This window comes from Gavia stellata, chromosome 11, assembly GCF_030936135.1.
Source record: "Gavia stellata isolate bGavSte3 chromosome 11, bGavSte3.hap2, whole genome shotgun sequence".
Lineage (NCBI taxonomy): Eukaryota > Metazoa > Chordata > Aves > Gaviiformes > Gaviidae > Gavia > Gavia stellata.
Window position 1 is genome coordinate 15,724,605 of NC_082604.1, and position 24,524 is coordinate 15,749,128.

Genomic DNA, 24,524 nt, shown 5'->3' on the forward strand with positions numbered 1-24,524 from the left:
GCAGCTGCACCCTGTCCCTCCCACCCCCTTGCAGGGCCAGGCAGCCCTGGCACACGTGGGGATGTCCCTCTCGCCATGCAGGCTCCTGCATGGGTACACCGCTTGCTTCCATGTCCCAGGGTCCCGGCTTTGGCCCGGCTCTGGAGTATGTTCCTTGTGCTCCAGCATTTTATAGCAAACATCTCTGTATTTCCTCTTGCCTCAGCTTTGGACAGACGACGATGCTCCTGCGTGTCCTCAGGTGTTTATCACCCCTGCGTCTTGCTAGGTGTCAGGTGTGGATGATGGGTACAAGTGCTCTCACCAGGCACTGCCTTGCTTCCCGCAGAGCTGCTGGGCACAGCCTCAGCACAGGCAGGGCTTGAGGCCATTTTGGGCTGGGGACTTACTTGGCACAGTACCTTTGTGCTCTTCTCATGATCCTTTTCTCCTCGCTGTGCCCCCGAGGTGCCCTGCTGCAGACGTCCTGTCTTTCTTGCTGTATTTCACACAGAGTTCCGCTCCAGGGAGGCCCCAGCTCAGCTATTTTCCACCTCTCCAGGTCCATTTCCCACCTCTCCAGGTCCATTTCCCACCTGCATCCCGGCGCAGCCATGCTCAGCACAGCAGTGCGGCTCTCGGTCCTGCTCGGCCTCCTCGGCTTTGGGCAAGGCCAGATGTTTCACATGGGACCATGCCCAGATCCACCAGTCCAAGAAGACTTCGATATCAACAAGGTGTGAAGAGCTTTCTAAAAATCTCATGGCAGGTAGCGAGTTAGGGTAAGGGGGCATGGGAGCGATGGCAAACTGCCTGGGTGTGGGGGGACATTGGTGGGTCCGGTCTTGACGCCTTGTGTCAGAGCTGCCAGTGCGGGTCTGTATCCCCCCTAACCCCCCACAGCCTCCCGTGCCACGGAGGTGGATGCTCGAACAAACCGAGCAGGCGAAACTGTGCTGGGAAACGAGCCAGGCTGCTCTGCCTCAGCCCTCCTATGCTAAAAGTGTCTCTCTGGACTTTCTTTTATCAGTATTTGGGGAAATGGTATGAGATAGAGAAGCTGCCCTCAAGTTTTGAGAAAGGAAGCTGCATCCAGGCAAATTACTCGCTGAAGGAGAACGGGAAGTTCAAGGTGATCAACAAGGAGATGCTGTAAGTGTTTGCGTTCGGGCTGTGTCCTCACCACAGCTGTGGCATTCCTGTCACCTCTCTTGCTGTCCTGGGTGGTCATTTTTCTCCAAATTGCCTCTTTCTGGGTCTGGGGGTGCTGAGGGAGGCACGCTGTGATTGCAGTAGCTCTGCCAGGATAACGGGCTTTGCTGCGGCTACGGCAGAGATGTGGGTCTCTGCTCTCTGCCTGTGCTTCCCTGGGGCTTCTGTCTCATTGTCCAAGGTGAGTAGTGAGAAAATAGACCAAATGCACATGGTGACTCCAGTGTGAAATAGCCTGCGTCTCCCCCCGACTGGTTTGTGATCCCCAGTGATGGCTGAGAATCCGGATGCCCTGGGTCTGGTCCCGGGGGGGGTTACAGGGCTGGTTATGAGATGGCAGCCACCACCTTGCGCCCCTGTGTGCTGAGAGGTGCCAGTGCCCTGTGCTCCTCTCTGCTCCGGAGTAAAGGGACCTGATGAAAAGGGGCAGGGAAGGTGAAGCACACGGGTCATTTTTACTTAAGCAAATATTTGTCAGACTTTTTCTGGAGCATTTACCTTGCGCTGGTAGTAACTGCTGTGTAAGGGGATTGGCAGTTGCTGCCCATTTAAATCAGCGAGCAAAGTGAATACACCAATTGTTCTCTTTATTATACTCAATAGTTTGCAATTATCCTGAGCTGTCCTGGCTTTCTGCATGGACAGATGCAGATATTAATTTATCTGTTTCCATCACCAGCCCCGGCTGCCATGGGGTGCTGCTGAATGAATGCAAGGGACTGAGCAGTGAATACAGCACTGTCCCCTGCGCTCCTGGCATGGCACAGGGACTTTGTTCTGGCTCACAATAACAACAACGCAGCAACACATCCCTCGTGTCCAGCAGAGAGCCGCGTCCATGCAGCTTGCTGACCGCGCAGCACTGTCTCTGCAGCTTCACTGCTAGGGCAGTGCCTGGCAAACAGCTGACCATTTATTTGCGTCTGCATTAATCTGCGGGAGATGAATCTGACCGTTGGTGTCACCAATTCAGCAGCTCAGTCAGGAAATATTTTGGGTCAGGCGTGCACTGTGAGTGGCTCCAGCACCAGCCCCTCGACCTCTGCTGCTGGCAGCATTGGCTTCTGCCTCCTTGGGTGCTCCTGTTTCACGGGGAAGCGTGAAATTTTCCTGCCCCACAGGCAGCATCCAGCTCTTGAGGCATCCGGGGAAAAATGCAATTATAAGACGGGCAGCCCGAGTCGTAGGGCATGCTGCCAGCAGGGCAGTGCTCTGAACCAGCAGCGAAACAAACCCTGGCTCATCAAGCAGGGACAGGTAATTTGTGTGCGGAGGAATGTGCCGTGACCTGGAAAAAACACAGGTGATTAAACAGACGTGAACACATGCCTTCCACAAGTAGCAGGAGTTGAGCTGCTCCCTGGCACATCCGAGATCAGTGCTGGGATCATCCCATCCCACGTGGAGGGGTCTTCCTTTCCCTCTTCTCTGTCACCGTCCCCGTGGCACTGAAGCACACCTCGCTGGCAGGGGCACTCGGAGAGGGGCACCCCGGGGTGCTGGGGTGGTTTAACCGGGGACAGCATTTGCCCTGTTGTGCCTGGCCCAGGACCTGCTGTGCCCTGGGCGCCACTGAAACTGTTCCTAGGGGCGGGCTGTCCCTCCGGGGATGCTGGGGTTAGCTGGTACGTGTTTCAGCCACCTCTTGGCAGGTGGATGCGTCAGGAGGGATGATTTAGTGGAAGCAGAAAAAAAAAGTTATTTCAAACTCACCTGATTTTATTTCTCGCCTTGTCATTCTCCCCTTAGTTCCAATGGCAAAGTCAACGAAGTCGAAGGAGAAATCATGCACATGGATGTAAAGGAGCCAGCCAAGCTGGGTGTCCGCTTTAACTGGTGTAAGTGTGTGGCTGGGAGGCTCGCAGCCTCCGCCGGCTGCCCGGTGTCCGCCGGCCTCAGCAGCGCTGTAGCGCAGGCATAGCAGGGGGGCAGTGCCTGCATGAAGCAGGCACCGCTGCCATGTCATCAGGGGTGCAAAATTAGCAAAGCAAGAGGCAAAACTCCCCTTGTGACTTCAGCACAGCACTGTGGGGCAATGGCAAAGGGTTAGGACAGACGTTGTGACCAGCAGGCTGTGGTTTGGTGATATTTGTACATCATTTACAGCAACAGGCCCTGCAGTGGTGGAACACTCTTCACCAGCTGATCTCAAAGCAAGAAAGATCAGCAGCATTACTGTCCCTCCAGGTCATTTCACAGATGGGGACAGGGAGGGGGGGAAGGCAGCCCCACAGCTGCTGCAAAGGCCAGGAATAGGCTTGTTTTTCTGAACACAGCAGTGTATCTTCTAGCCCATCCTGCCTCTGTTTATGAGCACCTTTTAATAACCATTAATAATATGTTTTTGTTTGCTTTTTCTTTCCTTGTCAATGTAACACATGACAGGGGCCTGCCGAGGTGCAGTGCATTTTATTTACTTTGCAGAGCACTTTCCTCTGTCTGCAGCAACGCTTGGAAAGTGAGCAGAAGTCTCCTCTTGGCTCCCTTTTTATCTTGCTCCCTCACACCTTTTCCTTGGCTGTTTCACAGCGCTCGCACAGAGGGGTTATTTGGAGAAATGGGTGCAGCAGGGCTACTTGCAAAGGAGATACAATTACTGTTGATGAGTGCAGCCAGACTTAATTATGCGCTGCTAAGGCATCACCTGCAGCCATTTCACCCCCAGCATGCACAACCCCAACCGTCCTCACCAGACGCGAGGCCCGGGGAATGGCGCCTGGCTCTCCTAAGTGGATCAGAAATAAATCCCAGGGCACCTAGGCCTGCCTGATGGTTTGAAGCTGGAGTGGCTGTCCCTCACCCAAGCAGATGCTTTGGGTGTAGCAGCCTGATGGAGAACAGAATTTGGCCCAGGTGGCTGGTGCTGGTGGGATGGGCTGAGCCATACTGATTCCCACCACCCAGGCTCCAGCTGGCCTCATGGGACAGGGCACCCGGGGCAGCGGGTGGTGTGGAGGGAGGTGGTGGTGGTGGTTCGTGCTCCTCAGATCACTAGCATCAGCTCCCAGTCCTACAGCTCCTTCCCACCAGCTGCTTCCTTTGTACCCTCACACGGGTATGAGCTGGGCTGGCTTTCAGCGGCCCAGCTGAGCTGTTCAGGTCACAGTGTTAACTTTCCAGCAAGTCCTTCCTAGTCAGGGCTTTGTGGCTTTCTCGAGTCCCTCTGGGCAGAACAAGGAGTCCTGATAGGTTTTTATAAATTATAGCTCCTTGTACTGACCACAATTATATGGCTCAGGAGCAGCAAAAGTGGGAACAGTACCAGAAGCTGTGGCTCTAGTGCTGCAGAGTAGCCCAGAGTTGGTTATCCATGGCGTTCACGGTGCCCTTCTTTCTCCTAGTCATGCCTTCTGCCCCTTACTGGGTCATCTCCACCGACTATGAAAACTACTCACTGGTTTACTCCTGCACCAACATCCTCTGGCTCTTCCACATTGACTATGCCTGGATTCTATCAAGAGCTCCTGAGATGCACCCAGAAACCGTGGAGCACCTGAAGAGCGTCCTCCAGTCCTACAAGATCGACACTGAGAAAATGATGCCCACAGATCAACTTAACTGCCCTCCTGAGATGTAACTCCCGGCACGCATTGACACAGCGCCAGACCAGCGATGAACTTCGTTGCTCTATTATCCATTAGAATTTCTCTATGTAACAGAGAAATGTAATAATCCTTTTGCTAACGGTAGTTTGCCAGCCCTGAGTTACCTCTTGCTGTCATTCCCTCTATTGCTCTCCCTGCTTTTTCGTCTCACTCTGACTTTCGCAGAGTAACTGACTGATTCAAAGCTAATGGGTGAAGAAAAGAAACCCTGAATGCAGACAAGAAGCTCTGCTGTTGCTGTGAGTCCTCCAGTATGCGGATGGGAAAGGGTACGAGGTGTGATGTGCAAGAATTCGTTCCGGGAAAACACCTTTCGTCATGTGCCCCGAGGTTTGTTTCCCATTTTTGTCTTGATGCTTCTGGGCCTGCTAGGAGCGTATGGTGTCTGAGCTACACAGTGGGCACTGCCTTCCCAGCAGCAACGCCCAGACACGGGGCGGGGGGTCAGTCCTGCAGCCTGGGAACTGAAAGACTACCTGTCTTTCATGTTTTCTGGTGCAGGCCTGTAGGTGTATGTTACTGCCAAGTCAGCAGACCTCCTTGCTAGAAATCAGATCTGGCCCTTTGGATTTAAAGTCTGAGAAGTCTAAAAATGTCCAGAAATTCAGCATCGCTCCATCCCCAGTGTCTGTACAGGACTTGCCTCAAGTGAGGCTGGTCCTGCACTCCCAATGGGTCAGCTCTGAGAGTACCTGTAAGCAGGCAGAGAGACGGGTCTGCTCCCTTGTCCTCTCTTCCCAAGGCTTTTCCTGAACACCGAGAGATGTCAGGCTCTGCCTGACATCCCGCTCACGGCTTTTGTATGTGCCGAGTGCCCGCTGGCACTGCATCTGCCCTGGCAGGTGTTCACCAGGCACCGCGACAACTCTGCTTGAATAGCATTGATGCAACTCATTAAAAATGAAATAAAAATATCTGCTTTGGGGCTTTTGTACCTTCCCAGCTGCATGACCTTTTCAAGCAGGTTGGGGGGGCTCAGCGTGCAGGGTCTGCCCCTCCTCTGAGGCCACGGCACCGCAAGAGCAGGAATGCAATGCAACATGAGCAACCACGTCTGAAGCTAAATGGTTTGCTTCAGCAGCCTGGAGGTCTTTCCAGCTCTCTGGGATCGGACGTGGGGACTTCCCTCATCGTCTGAGCCATGCCAGCAAACCCATGTCTTGGCTTTGGCTGGTGATGCCCCCCCATCTCCTGCTGCTTTTATTGACATGAAGAAATAACAATGTGGACATAGAATACTGTAAATCTGCAGGAAATGTTCTACGCTTAACTGTGGTGGGACCCCGATCAGTGTGGATGTGCAGCAAAGCACTTTCTTGCCCTGGGAGGGCTGCAGGAGCTGGGCAGGGAGCCGGCGTTTCACTCATTTTTACGGGTCGGAGGAGGCCGAGATGGGAGGGAGGCCCTACAGGGATCACAAACAACTGCCACGTTTAAGCCATTATCCGTTTAAACTTCTAAATCCTAATGCCGCAGTACCTGCGACACAAAATCAAACACTCCCCCCGCACCTGCGGGCTGTAAGGATGACGGAAGGCACGCCAGGACGCCGAGAGCTGCATGGTGGCTCCCATGTGTGTTGGATTTTGGGGGTAGATCATTTCATCACTGCTTCATCAGACCCCCATTTTCCCCCTCGCAGGGATGGCGGTGCCGCAGCCCCTCGCAGCGGTGCCGCCAGCCCACGGCGGGGTGGCTGAGCGGACTCGCAGCCCCGGGGGTGGGAACCTGCGGCCCCCACAGGAGCAGCGGCCACCGCCCCTGGATCCGGCCGGGAACCGGGATCGGCAGGTCCCGCCCAGAAACGGGAGCGTTTTACTCAAGGGCAGAAACCCACGACGTCCGCGCCCTCGGGACGCCGCGCTGCCCCCTTCCTCGCGCCACGGAGCCCCGCGAGAAGCCTGGGCTGTTCTGCCGAGCACGCAGTGCCGGGGCACCGCAGGGCGGCCGCAGCACCTCGGCACGGCCGCGCAGAGGGGCTTCGGGGGCGCCCGGAGCAGCGGCGGCCTTTCCTGCGAGGAGCCGCGCGCGCCTGCCTCCGCGCGCCAGCGAAGGCCGCCAGTAAAGCGGCCCGTGCGCGAGATGCCACGCCCGTGCGAGAGCCCCACGTGTGCGCACGGTGCCACAGCTGCAAAGGCCTCGCTCACGCCCCACAGGCGCCGACGCCCCGAAGGTGCGCGTGAGCCACCCCCGGGCATGGGGACAAGGCCTGTCCACGCGCACGGACGCCTCTGCCCGAGCGCCCTCCGCGGGTGCAAGACCCCCGCCGCCCGTGCGGGCGCTGGACACGCGCAGGAGCCCTGCGCACGCGCACGAGCAGCCACGCGCGTGCCGGAGCCCGCCGCCTGCCCCAGAGCCCCACGGGCCGGCTGGGCCCCCGTGCGCGTGCAAGGCGCCGGCAGCCCCGCCGAGGCCGGCCACCCGCACGCGCGCGCACGGCGCCCCGCCGCGGGCGCGCAGGCGCACAGCAGCCAGGGAGCTGGCGGTCCGCCGGCCGCCAGGGGGCGCGGCCCCGGCGGGCTGAGGCGGCGGCGCGGAGCGCCCCCCCGCCTCCTCGCGCCGGCGGTTGTGACGCGCGGCGGGGCGGAGGCCGAGGCCGAGGCCGGAAGCGGGCGGGCGGCGCGGCGATGGAGGCGCCCTCGGTGCCGGCCGCCTCGACGTCGGGTGTGGCGGGGCGCGGGCCTATCAAGGGCATCCTGAAGAAGGGCGGCGGCAAGCTATCGGCGGGGGGAGCGGCCCCCGCGGCGCGGCGGGCCAGCCCGGCCCGCGACGAGGACGAGCACGGGTGAGGGCCGCGCCGAGCCTGGCCGGGGCCCCGGTGGTGGTGAGGCGGCGGCGGGTCCCGGCCGGACCTCCCCTCCGGCCCCGCTGCCTCCCGCCGTCCCGCTCGTCCGAGGTCTCCGCGCAGCGGGGTCTGCCAGGCGGCGTCTCCAGCTGGGGATTTCTGGGCTGTCCCGTCTTTTAGGGATGAGGTGAAGTGGGCAGAGTAGTGATGGGGTAGGCGGGTTAGCGGGTCACTCCCGTGTGCTTCCCGCGCTGCGGCGGTCCTGGGGCACAATCCCACAGGTTGGTGGGGGTCAGGCAGTGGAAGCACTCTGCTGAGGCCGGAACCGCTTGGGGCAGGCTCTGTGTTAAGAAAGGGTGTGCCGGGGCTGTGCACCCGGGTGAGAGAGAGGCGGCTGCTGGAGTGAGGGGAACGGAGGAACTGTAGTCGTGACTCTTAGTAAGAGTGCAGTGTGGCAGCTGGAAGAGCTGATGTGATTCTTTGCTGTTTATGAAATATTAGCAGGAGCAGTATTATCTTTAAATGTTCATTCAGAAAGACAACCACAAAGGCTTTAAAGTTGCTACGAGGATAGTGTACCGTTTGGGAAATACGTTTGCCATGGGAGATTTATTCTCAGTCTTCTTAAAGGTAGTTTATTTCTTTGTAACCAGAAGCATGTCCCTGGGAGAGGACCTGTCCTGGGTCAGAACATAAACTAAGATGTATTCTTGGTTTTGCAAGATTCATCTGTAAAGATGTCACACTTGAGAATATGTAGTGGCCACGTGGTTTGTACTTTGAATGTCAAGAAAATTTTGCTTTAATTGTAACATGCTGAGTTACTTCAAATATGCAAGAAGTGGTCTTTAGCCAGCCAGCAGCTGCCCTTGACCAGTAAGAATTCTTGCGCTTTTCCTGATGTTAGCACCCAGTATGTGCTGCCTAATGTTGCTCTGAGATTCCATCGCATTATGATGACCAGGATTTGACCTGAACTCTATGTTTCAAAAATTGCTTTTGACAGTTTTCTTCATTTGGGACCTCACTCTTGCAGGGAGAAAAATAATGATAAAATAGAATGGACTTGCAATTATTTTTTTCGTATTATGGTAATATTCCTTTCCTCTTTGCCTAGTTAAGTCATGAATATAGTCTAAATTCAGCAAGGTAAGAATGAAAAGTTTTTGGTTTGCTGTGTTGCCTGTGTTAGCTGCTCCTGCTTTCCAGAGAAATTATTGCAACTGGAGGAATGAGATGATGTTTTTGAAGGAGGTGAATGTAAGTAGCAATATGCTACACAAATGTTGTCATTTTTTTTTTTTCCTGTTCTTTAGTTTTAATATAATTTAGCACAAGGTGTTTTCTGCCACACCAGACATAAAGTAAAACTGGCTGTTGGTAGCCTCTACTTCATTTTCTGCAGTCTCTTTTATACCATCTTGAAGAATGATCAGAAATTAGAGCACAAACTGATGAGCTGAGTATATGATGTATTGGTTATAGTACACAGTAATTTCTTGTAAAGCAGTTAAGTGGGCAGGAGTCCAGCTTCTATTTCCTGTTTACCAATGTGAGTCAATAAAGTCAATTAGATTAATTGTGAAATTGCCTTGGAAGGTAAAGGATACTGGCTAAACCTGGCAGGCTGCATTAGAAGATTTCCTGGAAAGATCAGTATATGGTATTTAAAGCTGGTTTGTGTGCAGGTTTTCTTTTTGGTTGGCAGCAGTTCATTTAAATCAGTGTTATTTCTGACTTCGGAAAAATAATTTTGTACTTAAAAGAATGATAAGCAGTACAGCTGTGACTTTCCATGAAGGTTAAAAATTAGTTTATAAATTAAGGTATCTGTTTTCTTTGTGCATCTCTATCAACAACCTCCCTGCTTATTTCTAATATTGAAATTCAGATCTGAATACCTTTAAAAATAGCTGCAGATGAAAGCTCATTGTGTCAGCTGTCATCTTTTAAAGCACCATGTTCAGTAGAGCTCTCATGTATTTACATCATTATTGAGCTTGCAATGTTGTTAGTGATGATAAAATTCTTTGGAAAACTTCCTTAATGAAAATATGATGCAAGAGGGAAGCTTGTGAAATTGGGACACCACTGGAACTGCATCCTAAGAGCCAAGATCATTGTTTAATGGTAGATACATTCTTGGCATTCCTGGTATACAGTATTTTTTGTCTTAAGGCTCCTGGAAGAGCCTGTGGACTGATCTGATCTGCCATTTTACGAAGTAACTAAGTGTGTGTGTGTAAACTGTGGTGTTGGAACAGGCAAGAGAAGAGTCTGCTGTGGTAGGAGCAAGTGAGGCGCGAGAGGTGTTCCTTTGAGTACTATTGCTGCAGAAACTTCTCGCCTGTCAAGGTGTGGTCTCAGAATAAATTATTATATATATATATATATAAAGATGTGAGAGACTACAGTGAGCACTTCTGAGATTTTTCAAATCTGATTTTCCTAAGGAAGATTAGATTTCATTATTTCTGTATCTGAAGGGGTGTCAGGAAGTATTTTCCTCTGATGGTCCTAAGCTCTATCATTAATATTATACTGCTCAGGCATGCCTAAGCGTGCTAAACTGGAGACAGTCAAGGGAGGTGTGTGTTTTTAGAGCACTTAGTCACCCTCCTGTGACGGCTTTTTACATGGAGGTGTAAAATGACACGTTTGTCTGTTTGCCACTAATGATTATTTTTTTCCCTAGCTGAATTTTAAATTGTGCTTTGGGAGGTGTTCCACAGCCAAGCCTTTTAATGTTGGAATCGAAGTTTAAAGAAATGAGTGTGAAAAACTAAACCACTAAAATCTTCCTCAGCCTTGTATTTAGAAGTTACTGAATTGCTAGCTGTAGGCTGTCTAATTTCAAGAGCAGTGTATGCTAAAGAGATTCTTCTAAGGTTGCCAATATTGTTACTAGGTGTTGAGTTGTGATCCCAGGCAATAAACCCTGATGTGTTCCGGGCAAGTGCGGTGAACACAAAGTGTGTGATGGGAGTTTCTCCCATCTGTCATGTTTCCTCTTCAACTAAGCTCTGCCTCTTTATAGGGGCACCGTGTACCATGGTTTGACTGCTATGGCGAGTAAAAATGCTCACGCGCTCACTATGTAACCGTATGATCATCTTATGTTAGTCATAGATGAACTTCAAGCAGGTGTTTAGCTGATGTTTAACTGGTGATTTTTCGACTCCTAAATAGATAGGTTTGAATAACTGGCATTCCCAGACTAGAGCTCTTGCTTTGTCATTGTGAAGCTCTTGACTCTCCACTCTGCCAGAGCAGGCAGTCTGACTCACGTGTTGTCTGCTTAGGTTGCAGTTCTTGTGTTGCAGTTTGAACAAAATGATTAGATAGACCTGAAACCTCAAACATGAGAGTTTGGCATTGGTTACTATATGCTAAGGGGATTAAGCTCACTTAATTTGTATTTGTTTCTGGAGTACAAGTCTGTGGCATATAGGATTCAGCATTAACTCCCGCATCTATTTTTTTTTATCCCTTTAGTTTTTTCACATTGTATTACGCAGTGCTCTCCATAAATGTAAAATTTAGTTTCTTCTTGGAATTTTGCTTTATCAGTTTGTTTTACAGATAGCATTCTGCTCAAGACCAGTTGTATTATTGAGACTGAATATATTTTTTAAATCAGGTAATTTGTTATTGGAACAGTCTGTGTTTAAATAAGAGTAGTTAAGTTAAAGTCTTCTAGCCAACTGCCTCCCCCCCAAAAAAAACCCCGAAAACAACCCCCAAAACAAACCCTAAACCAAAAACCAACAAAGCCCTGTAACGTTTGTTTCCTTAAATAATAATTGGTAACACTTCAGGAATATGTTAATGCAAAAGGTAATATTAAATAGTGGAATTATTTTACTATTCTAAAGTTAAATTTCTTGGTTTAGTCTAAGGGAAAGACCACCTTGTATGAGGGTTGCAATGACCTTTTTAAAGAAAATGTGGAACCTGGTAGGTTCTGGTGATTAAACGTTTCTGTGGCTTTTAGATCAGTGGAGGGGTGACTCTTCCTCTGGCCTCAAGGCTGTTGCTTTCCTTGTGGCTTATATATTTTGTCAATCTGGTTGGACTTCTGTTTCTGCAAATACACAGAAAGTGGTACATTCTCTGATTAATTGAGGAGGTTCTAAATAGCATCACATCACTGGTGCTTGTCTGTGTAAAATGTGAAACTTCCTCAGCTTAATTACAGCAGTGAATCAGTTCTGTTTTATAATTCCGCCTTAGGATGACAGAAGCAGTATTAATAACCAGCTTGTTCAGTGCTGTTTATTTTACTGCAGGAAGTTATTTGTTGGTTGGTACTGTTTAGGCAAGTTTCACTAATAATCACAGCAGCTCACTGAGCAGAGGTGAGGTGGTGAGGTGGAAGTTACTTGGTTTTGTTGAAGTGTTGTGGGTTGTAGTAAGAGGAAGAATGGTTTTATAGTAACTTGTAACAAGAGCAAACAGTTAATGGGACAGTGATTTGTCTCTTGAGAAAGTATATGTATGAATAAGAATACATCACTGAATTTATTTAGATATTGCGAATTGCTAGGGAAATTAAGTTGCATTGATAATTAGTCATGACTTAACTAAAGTATGTTTAGAACAGTGTTTAATAGACATACTTTGAAAATGCCTGTGTATCATAACAATATTCTTTGTGCATAGTATGTAGTAGAGGTCAAAAGAAGTTCTAAACATTCCTTTTCTGTGGCCAAACAGAACTAATTGTTTTTAGAATATAAGAAAATTTAACTTTTTTTCTTATTTCAGTAAAAAATCCCAGAAATGGGATGAAATGAACATCATAGCTACGTACCACCCTGCAGGCAAAGATTATGGCTTGATGAAAATAGATGAGCCAAGTACTCCTTATCACAGGTAGGCTTGCTAAAACTGCTGTCCTAAATGATGCCAGGTGACATAGTTTAACAAAAAAATTGACTGTGTGGATGTTGTAGTATTAACTATAGCTGAGGGCCTGACAGACTGTGCAGGCCTACTGGATATATGCAACTTACTCAGATTTACAAAGCTTCTAAATAAAGTCTTATAGCTATCGAGGAGAACTGTCAAAAAGGACAAAGTCAATTTTTAGAAGGTTTGTGACTAGCAGCCTTTAGGCTTTGAATGGAATAAATAAGTCTGACTTGTATTGCTTTTATTTTTTTCAGTTAACATCTGTGTACTAGAATATAAAGTTGTCATTCATATCAATATTTAAATTAGATTTGGAAAGTTTTTAAAGTATTAAAGGAGTCTTTTAATTGAGTGTTGTAAGGTTTTTACTGTTTCATCAAGCAAATTTTAAGCAGCAAATTATTGATAAAGGCTACCTTCTTTGTTTGCCTTCCAAGCATGGTAGGAGAAGACGATGAGGATGCAGTGAGTGATTCAGAATCAAACGAGCCCTTAAAAGCAGATGTGTTGAGTAAAAAGTAAGTATTGTCATAGAAAATTGACTAAATACTAAGATAATTGTCTCTTTCCTGGAGTAGTTTTCCTTTATGGAAAGGTGTTGCTGGTTTCGCCAGAAGTCAAACATTTGCTATTGTCAAATAATTAGTTTTCGGTGTTTGATAGTGCCACTGGTACTTTAAACCTCTTGCAGGTTGTTAGCACACATAAAGATGGCAAAAATAATTAACAAAGCAGTTTGTATGAGTGTTCTGAAATTTCATGTATTTTAGATAGTGAAAAACTTGCTGCTTCAGCATTTTGTATTGCATGTTTTATGTAGACTGGCAGCTGCAGCTGAAGGTAAAGGACCCAAGATTATAGCAAAGCTAGAGGAAAGCAGTGAGGAGGAGGAAGAGGACGAAGAATTAACACCTGAAGAACGGGGTAGGCATAAATTATTTTCTTTGTTTTGTTTTTTCCCTACAAATAGTTTCAGATTTTCAGTAAGAAATATTTGGGAAGTACTGTCTAACAGAAGAATGTCGTCATTTGAAAATGGAGATGAATAGTCTTTGAAGGACAAGTAAAAGACTGAACAAATATGCTGTTTGTAGGTCCCAAACCAGAGAGTCCCAATTAGGTACAAACAGGAATTTGCTGGTACCGGCTGCCCCCTTGTATATGAGCTTAAGGTGTGGAAATTCCTCTTAAACCTAGACTTCCCAAATAAGAAACTCTTCTGGTTTTGGGGTGAGGGAATACTTTTTAATCTGAACATATTTCGGGTAGATTTAACAGTTCAATGAGTAATGCTGCAATTAATATGCTACTAATTGCTTGCAAACATACAGATGATATTTCTGTTTTCAAAGCAACTGGCAGATGGATCCAGCAGGAAATCTACATTTATTCTTAAGCAAATTGCCTCATGCATCTTCAACAGAGATGATGTTTTGTGTTAGCTTGGGCTAGAACATTTTGAGGAAACAGTCAAACAATAATACTTCTAAGGTTTCAGGCTTGCGTTATCTAGCTGTTGCTTCTCATCTTTCCTGGCCCCAACTTTGAGGGTGTAACCTTAGTACTCTAAAGGAAGGAAAAAAAAAAAGTGTTGCAGCTGTCAATAAGAAAAGTTTAATTATAATACGTTACTGCTAGACCTGCCTAATGTTTAACATATGGAGCAAAGCTAGGCTTCAGGCCATGGAGAAAGTGGAAAATATTTTCTTCTACGTGTGGTAAATATATCTCTCATAACTGGCCTTTGGTTGCTAGCCAGGAGTCAAGTCGGACATCTGCAAAAGTTCATCTTCTATTCCACCAGTACGTCTTAATTTGTCCTTAAGTTTACTTAGAAACATGGTTTGCAAAACTTAGGAATTTCTTATGCTGTTACTAGATCCTTCTCTGGGTTCAGACTTGCTCTTACTTGCAGACAGGTTCTTTTAACAAGTGCTTCAGCCATTCCAGTCCATTAATTACTAGCCTTTTTGTAAGTCAGACTCATTTAAAAGAACACTTCACTGCTTGAAGAAAATAATTTTAATTCCGTGATTGCTTGATCATATAATCAATGGACTTTCAAGGTAGAAATAAATTTGACCTAGGAAGCACTTAGTGCCTTTCTGAAGAGGAAATAAGTTGATTTTCTTTTTAAAAAGGTGAGAAGTAAGTATTTGCACTTGTTTGTCCACAGAGAAAAAGAAACAGTTTGAAATGAAGAGAAAAATGCACTACAATGAAGGACGAAACATCAAACTGGCAAGACAGCTCATTGCAAAAGAACTACATGGTGAAGAAGAGGATGATGATGAGGATGAAGAGATGCGTGATGCTGCAGATGTAGAAACAATGAATACAGAAGCTACCGAACATGGTGAGCTACTGATTAATCAAAAAGCATGTTTAAGTACTGATGCTCCTTTCAGCTGTTGGGGAATAAATACACTGAAGTGTGAGAATGAATAGAAAGGGTACAGTATGTATGTAATGCTCAATGTGCAATACTGCATGCTGTCTTGATAGGTAGATTTGCAGCATGGTACCAAAACCATCAGTATTGCTAATTAAGCGTGTGGGCTTTTGTTTGTTGTGACATAACAGCAAAGCAAACACCTCTGCTTTGTACTGTTTCCCCAGCATAACTGACTTCTGGTAGTGAAGTTGCCAGCATCCTTTTTAAAGGAATAGCTAAAGGACACTTAAAGCTGTGGCCATATGGGACAGCCTGGCCTTATGTTGTGGTTCAGTTCATATTCTGCTCTCAAACCATCGTGTAGCCAGCAATGGGAAACTAGCACGAATGTTTCCTCCCTGTTGAGAGGAGTGTATCTAACTTCCTAAGTAAGAATCTCTGCCTGTCTTACTGTAATGTAAAACTGCTGTTAGGACTTCAGTATGCACTTGCCCTTAAGCAGTAATGTTTATTTCTATAGTATGGGATAGGACACTCAGCTTTGCTTTTAGTGCAGCTACTGGAAGAAAGTATGGGACTTTCAGCTGAGAGCTGTTTCTGGAACCTGCTTCAGGGTTGTCTATTGATAGGAAACTCATAAAACTATAGAGGCTGACACCTTCTCTTTCATCTTTAAGCTTCTCTCTGGGTGAAAAGGGTAGACTGTGTAATAAAATTCTTTGATTTTTGTGGTGCCCTTCTGGTGAATAACTACAGCTGTGCACTGTCCACCTCTGTGTGTAACAGCACTTCAAACAAGTTTTTTGCATTAAAAAAAATAGACATCTGTTGCTCATGAGACTAGTGGCAATGAAGTTTGTAAGCCTCATTCATCTGTTGCTTGGCAAAGCTATGAGAAGTTAGCACAATCTGCAGACTTGGGAAGATGCTGCATGGGTTAACTTGGTTCACATTTGCTTTTCACAACCATGTGAACTAGGAACTCTTCTAAAATTAGTTTAAATTCCAGACAGTAAAAAGGTGACTTGCAACATTCCGTGTTTTTAAGTTCTGTGGATTGCACATTTTAGTCCCATTATTTATTACAGGAGGACTAATGCCTTCATAATTGCTCCGAAAGGGTCATTTGGTATGTGTCTGAGACCCATTAATGGACTGACCTTATCCAGTAATTTACCATAGGCCTTATAATGGCTATTTACTAGAACTTCACTCTCCAGGGGAAAGGAGGGCTCCAGTAGGCAACCTTATGACCTTTCTCCATGGCTTGAAGCTGCCATCTCTCTGCACTCTGCTGTAAAACAGAGGCAACTCCGCTCCCCAGCTGCATTCTCCAGTGGAAAGAAGGCACACCTTTGCAGCATTTTTCCATCTCTATTGTTGAAGTCCATTCCACCTTGCCTCATAACCAGCTTCAGAGCCACAACTGGTAATTATCAATTTTAGACTGCTCATGGCCAATAGATTCCATAAATGTTACTGTTTGCCAGTTTATCCACCCATTAACTAACTAGTTCACCTCCACATCACAGCATGTACAAATACTTTCAATTAACTTGATGTAGTTCTCAATTCTTCATTTTTGTTTCTTATCATTCTGCCTAACGAACCTTGATGTTTCATTATCTCCTAATCTCTGCATCAGTTATCATAGCTTTTGGTCTCTGTACTTGATCGGGTTTTCTGAGGTTAAGTACTGGTCTCACTTTTGTAGCAGTTGGGGAATTGAGTGCCCTCAGACTGATCACGTGTGATTCTTTGTGGCAGGGTTGGTCAAAGGATGATGGAATATGGACAAAACTGTTAATAAACCTGTCTTCTGCCACTGCCCACGTTTTAAGAAATTCCTACACTGATATAAATGTTCAGCAACATAGCTGTGTTGAAGTAATGTCAAAGTTTACTGAAATAACTTTTTTGACATGACATTTCTTTATCACTCTCATCTATATTCTGAGAGCACAAAAGAATCTCCTTATTCATAAATGTTAATTCAACAGATACCAGAGCTACGAAATGTTTTTCAAATAGCTGTTTTTAACACTTACTACTTGGTTTTTTTGCTAGTCTGCTTTTGGTCACGCCATGCTTTTGGCCATATTAAGCAATTGGGTATTTAAAACAGTATTTCAATTTGGTTGTTTCCTTCATGGAAGTGGATCAAAATGCTATTAATATTCTTGTTCCTGAGATTCCTGTTAGGACTCTAAGCATGTGGAAAGATTATTCATATGGATAGCTTTCAAAGACCTTGTCGACTTCAAATCATTGTATTTTAAAGGGCTTTCTTATAAAGCAGAAAAGGAGGGTTTTCTTTACTTAGTGTATTGGGTGATGGAGGAGCTGATTTTTGTGATGGCTTATTTTGGCTTCAGTCTGTTAAACTGACTAACAGGTCTGATGCTTGCTTTTAACTGCACAGGAAATGTCTGTCTTTTTGTGCACATTTTATTGTAGCTACATTTTGATAACTTCTTCCATTTGACTTCAGTTCTTCTGAAGTTGTGGAGATCATCTGGTGATGTGGCTACCACTCACCTAATATGTCTGAAACTGTCAATCTATGTAAGTGAGAGCTGGCATGCAGTGTCTTTTTATTCCAGTAACTTCTATAGTACTGATGATCATTCCAGGTAAAGATGTGACGTAAGAGGCATTTTGTAGTGGTCTGTTGTGACTCGAGGGCTCCACTGGCTCCTGGGTTGGTTTTCAGGCAATTTGAGACCCTCTTCTCACTTGGATTTTTTTTTTTGTCCTTGAAGATCCTTTAAAGGTTCTATGCTTCTCTTATCCAATGCTCCTTTCTACCCTCTAATCCTGTCTGTTTCATATTTGAGTAAAACTAACAGTATTCTCCTTTTGAAGAAGGAGCTAAAGACTTAGGACAGGTTTTTAAGAAAGCTTCTGTCAGATACCACCAGGTCTGCTAATATGAGTTGCGCTTCTTGGTTACAGACTGAGATTTCTTGCTGATTGAAATGAAGATGGCCAGTCCAGTCAGTGATGGTGAGAACTGTTTGTATATTTTTGCCCCTGTGTTCGTTGTGGGCTACCAAGTGTTTTAAGTGGATGGGTCATTCCTTTCTTGCCTCAAGTAGCTGTATCTTATCCCATGCATATGGATTCTAGCAGCCAAGCTTTTTGGTGGAAAAGAAAGTTCAAGTTGTAATAGACTGCTTTCGGATTGCTTGCTTCAGCATTTCAGCTTCTCAGGAATTTCTCTGGCTACTCCCTATTTATGACTCCATGAATGGCGTAAATAGACTTTGCCAGCGAAATAGTGACCTTTGTTCCTCTCCACACTTTTCCTTTAAAAATTCTCTTTGAAATCACTGAAGGAAAGATTCCTGATGTAGGTAGATGTAAGCATGATGATTTCAATGCAGACGTGTCTTCTGCTACACAAAAGTATCACATACAAGGGTGTGATCTATAGCAGTTCAATTGACAAGCAGTAAAACTATTGTTCTCTCCTTATGGTTCATTTAGCATTCATTGCTGTGATAACCCTGCTCAGATAGTGCTGATCAGCTTAGCTGTCAGCTGACTGGGTGTGCTCTTTTGGCCTTTGGTAGATACAGAATACATTGTGTTTTCTTAACCAGGGTGAGCATCACCCTAAAGATGACTTAAGTGAGAAGGCTGGGAGCATACACAAATGGTTCTACTTGTTAAATTGCGCTTGCTACCAAGTCTAACTTGTGCTGAAGCCTAGCTGGCCTTTTTTAAAGAAGATTATCATCTGGATGTGGTTTTCTCTGATCTTTGCTTTATGCCGCTGAACTTTCAGGTGCGCAAATATATACACCTTTTTATATACACACATATGTAGTGGGCTTTTTCATATGAAAAGCACTAACGAGAACGAGCTTTCTCTGACTTCTTGCTGTTCTTTGGCTCAAAACCATGAGTTTAGCAACTTCCTGAAAAACACAACAGACTGTCCTCCTTCATTTATAAGCTTGCTTTGTTTTGAAGTGTCTCATCTGGGATTGAAATTTGATCTGAAAAGTACTATGCCTGCTTGTGTTTCAGGAACCCCATATGTTAGTTTTGCAAATTGATCTCTTTCTTAACTTGAGGGTTAAATCCTCCCAGTTCCAGGGGTGGTGAGCATTCAGTGCTTGGTATGCTGAACAATGATGTTAGCCATTTCTTCAGAAAATGACGGTGAAATAACTATTTTGGAAGTTTCTGCACTCTCAAACTAAAAGCTTGTAGGTTGCTAAAATGGGTTGGCAAACTACCTTTGGAGAAGCAAAGATGATTTCAGCAGGATTTTTGTGTGTGTTTTGAAAATACTCAATGAGTGTGACGAATTACCTATTTTTTTGTGATCTTTCTTATGCAGCACATGCTACTCGTGACCAGCTGGAAAGTAGAGCGCACAGCATAGAAGAAATCTGTCCAGAACTGTAACTGCTTGTCAAAGACACAAATATAAACATTGCTTCATGATTTTTGCAATTAAGGCTCTTAAATATTGAGAAGCATATCAGTTACAATGTTGTATTGCCAAGAATGTTAATTTTAGACTTGTCCATTGGGCAGAAAAACCTGTCTAATTGATTTATTCTTGTGCCTAGTATTTCATGGAGAATACTGCTTCCTAATCTGTTCAACCAGAATGGCATTCCTTCTGTGTAATGCTGATTATCTTGCGTAATGTACTGTTACTCTTCATGCTTTGAAACAGACAGTATCTTTTGGTTTTTCACTATTTATTTGATAGTGTTCTAGGTGTGGTATCTCTTATGGAAAGGTTTGGGATTCAAAAGCCAAACGGTACAGTATATATCAGATTCACATGCAAGCTATTTATCAGGTGTGTTAAGCAGTTTAAAAAGGGATTATTTAAGTCTTAGAACTTTTTTGTAAAATGTTGACCTGTTAATCTAAACTTCAGTATGTCATTACCAGTACTTTCCCAGTCTTTACAAGAAGAGCTGTATTATTTAAGAGTGGTGTTTGGAATCAGCTGTTAGTTTCTGACTAAGGCAGTACTAATGTCTAGTGGAGGGAATGTTTTTACACTGGAAATGTGCTAACTTGAACTTTGCATTTAACTTTCATTGTCTCTTCCATCGAGACTGGATGTTTTGTGGAGCTCTCTGGCTTATCATGAGAACATGGAAGTTCCCTCCAACTTTTCTCTTAAAACCACATCCACTGTCACTCTCCCAGCTCTTGTTTCAAACTTCTGGTCCTTTCCAGTTGCATGAAGAGTGCTTGTGCTAGTAGCACCAGAAGAACACCCAACCATGAGCAAATCCACATCAGGACTGTGAAGATGAGCTGAGTTTAGGCTCTGGCTGTTCTTTATATAAAGATAACTGCTGATGAGCTCCTACTTGTTTGGCATTGGTAACCTGCATACTGAAAACCACTGGTCTAAATCTTCCTGTATCCATTGGAACTTACAGCAGCTGCTTTGGTAAAATGAAGGCTGTTGGAAGAATAGAAGGGAAACTGCCTAATTCAAATACTTGTTTACAGTGTGGTTGTATAGCCCCTGTAAAGAGGGATTCTGAACCTCCAAATTGCTGTAAACAACTTCCCACTCGGTGGAATTTGACTGGTGATTGTTCCAGTATTCAGAGTAGTTCCTGGATTTTATTACAGAAATGAAGTATACACTTAAACTTTAGCTTGGTTATGGAATACAGTGTATATCTTAATTTTGATCTGAATTTGGTATGTTGCAAAAATCCATATAATTATATGGATCTATTTTAAAATGTCTTTTTGTCCACTGTATATGTGAAGTTTGAATAAAGGAATGAACGTTATTTTACAGTTATATGCATTCTCAAGTGTGAGCTTTCCTGAAATCCCAGAGAGATTGAGCGTGAATAAGGAAATAGATGCTGTCCTTTGAAAAACTTATCCATTCTAATGAATTACTCCTGTATGCATTGCCAAAGATACCTGTGAGTTGTGCTAATTGGCTGTTGTAGTGTGCCTTTCCCAACTACTCCTCTCCTTAATAGGTAACAGGGTTGTCAGTTGTGGTATACTTCTTCTAAAGGCCTGAATCAGGATTAATAGCATCTATTCACAAGAAAGTTGAACTCTTGATTCAGTCCAGTGTGGTGATGCTAATTTTTCAATATGGAGAATGCTGTTTCTTCTTAGATCAAACGTGGTCACCTCTATAGAATAAACAGGGGCAAAGAGTAAGCATTTAGATACTTCTGATGCCTGAAGTCACTCACTGTAGCTTTAAATTTGGCTCCCAAGCATAGGATTTCAAAACTTGAAGTTTGCACCCTTTATGTACCAGCTTGCAGTGTTCAGACTGTTGGAATGCCTGCCCTGACCTGCACTGCAAACTGACCGGCTGATGGCCTGGTCCACCCCAGCTAGGGCAGTTAAGTCCTACTGAGAGAGTGGCAGCACTCGGCAAAGCTGTGTTACTTTCAGACTGGAGCATGCATCAAGATTTGACCAGTATGTACGGGTAATGCAGACGTTTTCTGTGATGCTGTAAACCAGATTACCTGTACTTTGTGGTAAGTACTAGTGGGTACTTCGTACCTGCAATTAAGGCAGAATCCATCAGAAGCAGCTCTTACATGAGCTAATGTCCTGCCCTCCTTCCCCCGCCACTTTCTGTGTTCAAGACCTCATGTTCATTTTGGTGCTCAGCGGGGGTACTTTATACCCTACAGTGCCTGCAAAGCATTTTGTTTAACAAACAAAAAAACCTTTGCTAACTTCCAGTAAAGACCTTTCCTATAACGGCTTCCAAAATCCTGGATGAAATAGGTATGTAGCTTTGAGGGAGGTACAGCTATGTAAATGTGTGAAGATGGTTTTAAATGAACCTCAGAATGTATAGTAGGTCCCTTTTATCAGTCAGATGGTTTTGTGCTGTCTGGGTGATCTCCCTTCTTCTGTGCCACCAAGCCCCCAAGTTTTAGTTAAATGCCATTTTGGAACTTGTACTGGTTTTAGTTACGGGTTGCACTAAAGGCTTTGTTCTCATCTTCATTCTCTTCAGTGCTAGCAAAAATTCTGTTTGTGCTTCTTCATCTCACCTGGAGTGCAACCTGATGTACCTGACACTGCTTTTAACTGAAAGGCTGGTTTACTTGATTTTATTTGGGCTTACACCTTCATGCATTTTAAAAGGTAAAATGGGCAAGTTTAGTTTGCAGTAACTACAGATGCTCTATATAGCTTTTTTTTTTTTTACAAAGGGATGTCTTATTTCCTTCTATTTTGGAAATATCAATCATAGTTCCCTGCTGAATTGGGGACGAGAAGAAATGGCTTTTCTCTTTTTACATTTGATGGGGACTTAGCTTGCATGTACATCTTAATCTTGGGGTGCATATGGTAAAGGCTCATTCATACAGTAAAGAGTGGTGTAAAGAGGAAACAAAAGACACGCAGCCTTTACTAATGTGGACATTTTGCTCCACAGCATTATAATTGTGAAGCTTCTTGTACAGGTTTAAATTCTCAAGCTGCATCCTGTTTAGAGAAAATATTTTCGATATGCTTCCAATAGGAAGATCACTTGCAAATAAGAGCCTTAACTCTGTCTTTAAAGGTTTTTTTTCTGTCCTTAAAGTTTCTTTCATACTGAGTTGTACACAGTTCATGGAAACTGCAAATATTTTTTCCACAGCTTGCTCTCGTGTTAAACTTGTGTACCTTACCAGAACTTTTTTGTTTCTGTAACATTGTTTTTGTGGTGTTTATTATGATACCGCCTCACAAACGTAATTATTCTGTTTGAAACCAGTGTTAAGTGTCACAACACAAATAAAACCATTGTTTTCATTACTGCCTTATAGCACTAATACTAGATGTATTGGTTTGACTTCTTGGAGGTTTTTAGAAGAAACTGACAGCTACTGTAAAGTTTGCAGGTGTGTTCATAGATGAATACTTTAACCAATATTGCAATTTCCTCATCACTGCAAACGAGGAAGTACTCTTTAGTGTAGCTTTGATATACATCTGTTTGTATACACTTCCACATTTTGTGGTTGCTTGGCTACCTTGACATGAGGTTAGATCTGGGAACCTGAATCATTAATTTAAGACAGCAGCAACACAGAAGAGGTTGCATTTCTCAAAGTAATTTTCTTTGTATGTTGTAGGATTAAAGCAAGACAGGTCTGTCTCTTCATGGTCAGCATTGAGTAATCGCTCAGTAGCATTGAGTAATGGAAAATGACTAACACCAACTACTCCTTAGGAAGTAAAACTATATTCCAAGAAAAAGAGCTGGGCTCTTTTCAGTTGCACACTTCAGTTGAAAAGTGGATTTCACAACACAAATGCAGCTTAAGTGATACAAAAATTTCTTAACTTGCTGGTTTTTCTATGTGAGTGTGACAGATGCACTTGACTCCTTAACCAAACTAGCACTAGTTTGGTTAGTTTTGGTGAGGAACAGCTCACAAAAATACACAATTGTTGCATCTGTGTAACTTGTAGTTTGGATCCAACATTTCACCAGTCTTAAGAAAAACCCCAAAACCATAACTGACTGAACCAAAAAGCTTCCCTTTGCTTCTGTGAAAAGACACCTTAACAGAGGGAGGGACAGTAAGTGTACAGCCGGTATTCAACTTCCTGGAAAGGAAAGATGTCTTACATTGCTCTCCATCCTTCCATGTTGAGTGTTTCTCCTTGAGAGGCCAAAAGGAAGTCAGGGGAGAGAGATTGGGTAGGATAAAAAGGGAAAGAGATAAAATAGAGGTGAAGCATGGTGCAGGTGATGAGGCACTGGAGGGATGGAGGTGTGAAGACTGGGGGGGGTAAGCAGGCTCACTGGGAGCAGGTACAGCGGCTCCTCAAACTCCTGGAGGAGCTGAAAGTGAACATCAACTTATGTCAGCTTCCCAGCACGGTGTCTGTGTAACTGCAGGACAGAGCCTGTGACTTGGTGTGACATTGCTTCATCTTTGCCTAGTTTAACTTGAAGAGTATAGTAATTTGTACTCCTGTCGCTGCCTTTGAAGATGAGTGGGAATGGCTGATGCTCCTTTGCCTTTGTCATTTTTTTATCTGGGAACACTAAGCAGTGCCAAACTTGTTAAAGCTCTTTTTCTGGTTTCTCTTAAGGGATCAGAAATCCACTATGCTCTGCAGTCCTTCACTACAAAGTGGGAGAGGACCAACATGGTCCTTTTCACTCTATAATACAGCCCTTTTGCTGTTCTGAAAAGTCTTCAAGAAGTATTCTCAGGCAATCATTCCGTACAAAACCCAAACACGCACACTTGATATTCTTTGTACAGAAAGAAATCCGCTGTTCACGTTTCTCCTTCAAAGACAACTTTCAATCTCCCCCAAGTAACACAAATCTACAGTTGTTTCCAAGATCTATAACTGGAACACACTGGAGAGCATCCGGAGCTGTAACTTCTCCGCGGTGGCTCAGAAGTGCTGCTGCACCCTCAGCACGCGACACCGGCTCCCCGCGGGAGCGGGAGTGTGTGTGACCTCCCACCGCAGCGGCTGCCTCGCTTTCTGCGACGCGACATGACGGCGCCCTGCCCAGCGCTCGGCGGGGCCGGCTGCACTCCTCAGCCGCCTCGGCTCCTCCAGGCGGGTGGCTGAGGGGCCGCTCGCGAGCGGGCCTCACCTGTTCAGGTGGGCGCCAGGCCGGGCC

The 24,524-nt window shown here is 45.3% G+C and overlaps 2 protein-coding genes across 3 annotated transcripts; both read left to right on the forward strand.

Moving 5' to 3' along the window:
- The first annotated feature begins 593 nt into the window (after window positions 1-593).
- On the forward strand, window positions 594-4,768 carry APOD (apolipoprotein D). The gene is made up of 4 exons (XM_009815534.2): window positions 594-716; window positions 1,010-1,131; window positions 2,941-3,029; window positions 4,533-4,768. Exons 1-4 carry the CDS (start codon window positions 594-596, stop codon window positions 4,766-4,768), a joined length of 570 nt encoding a protein of 189 aa, XP_009813836.2.
- A 2,655-nt stretch (window positions 4,769-7,423) lies between these two features.
- On the forward strand, window positions 7,424-22,681 carry PPP1R2 (protein phosphatase 1 regulatory inhibitor subunit 2). Of its 2 annotated transcripts, XM_059822519.1 has the most exons (7): window positions 7,424-7,581; window positions 12,349-12,456; window positions 12,933-13,013; window positions 13,316-13,419; window positions 14,672-14,851; window positions 17,846-17,896; window positions 19,242-19,279. In XM_059822519.1, exons 1-6 carry the CDS (start codon window positions 7,424-7,426, stop codon window positions 17,848-17,850), a joined length of 636 nt encoding a protein of 211 aa, XP_059678502.1. In that variant the 3' UTR covers window positions 17,851-17,896; window positions 19,242-19,279. The 2 variants fall into 2 exon arrangements, with proteins under 2 accessions (XP_059678502.1, XP_059678501.1); XM_059822518.1 differs by lacking the exon at window positions 17,846-17,896 and having other exon boundaries at window positions 19,242-22,681.
- The last annotated feature ends 1,843 nt before the right edge of the window (window positions 22,682-24,524 follow it).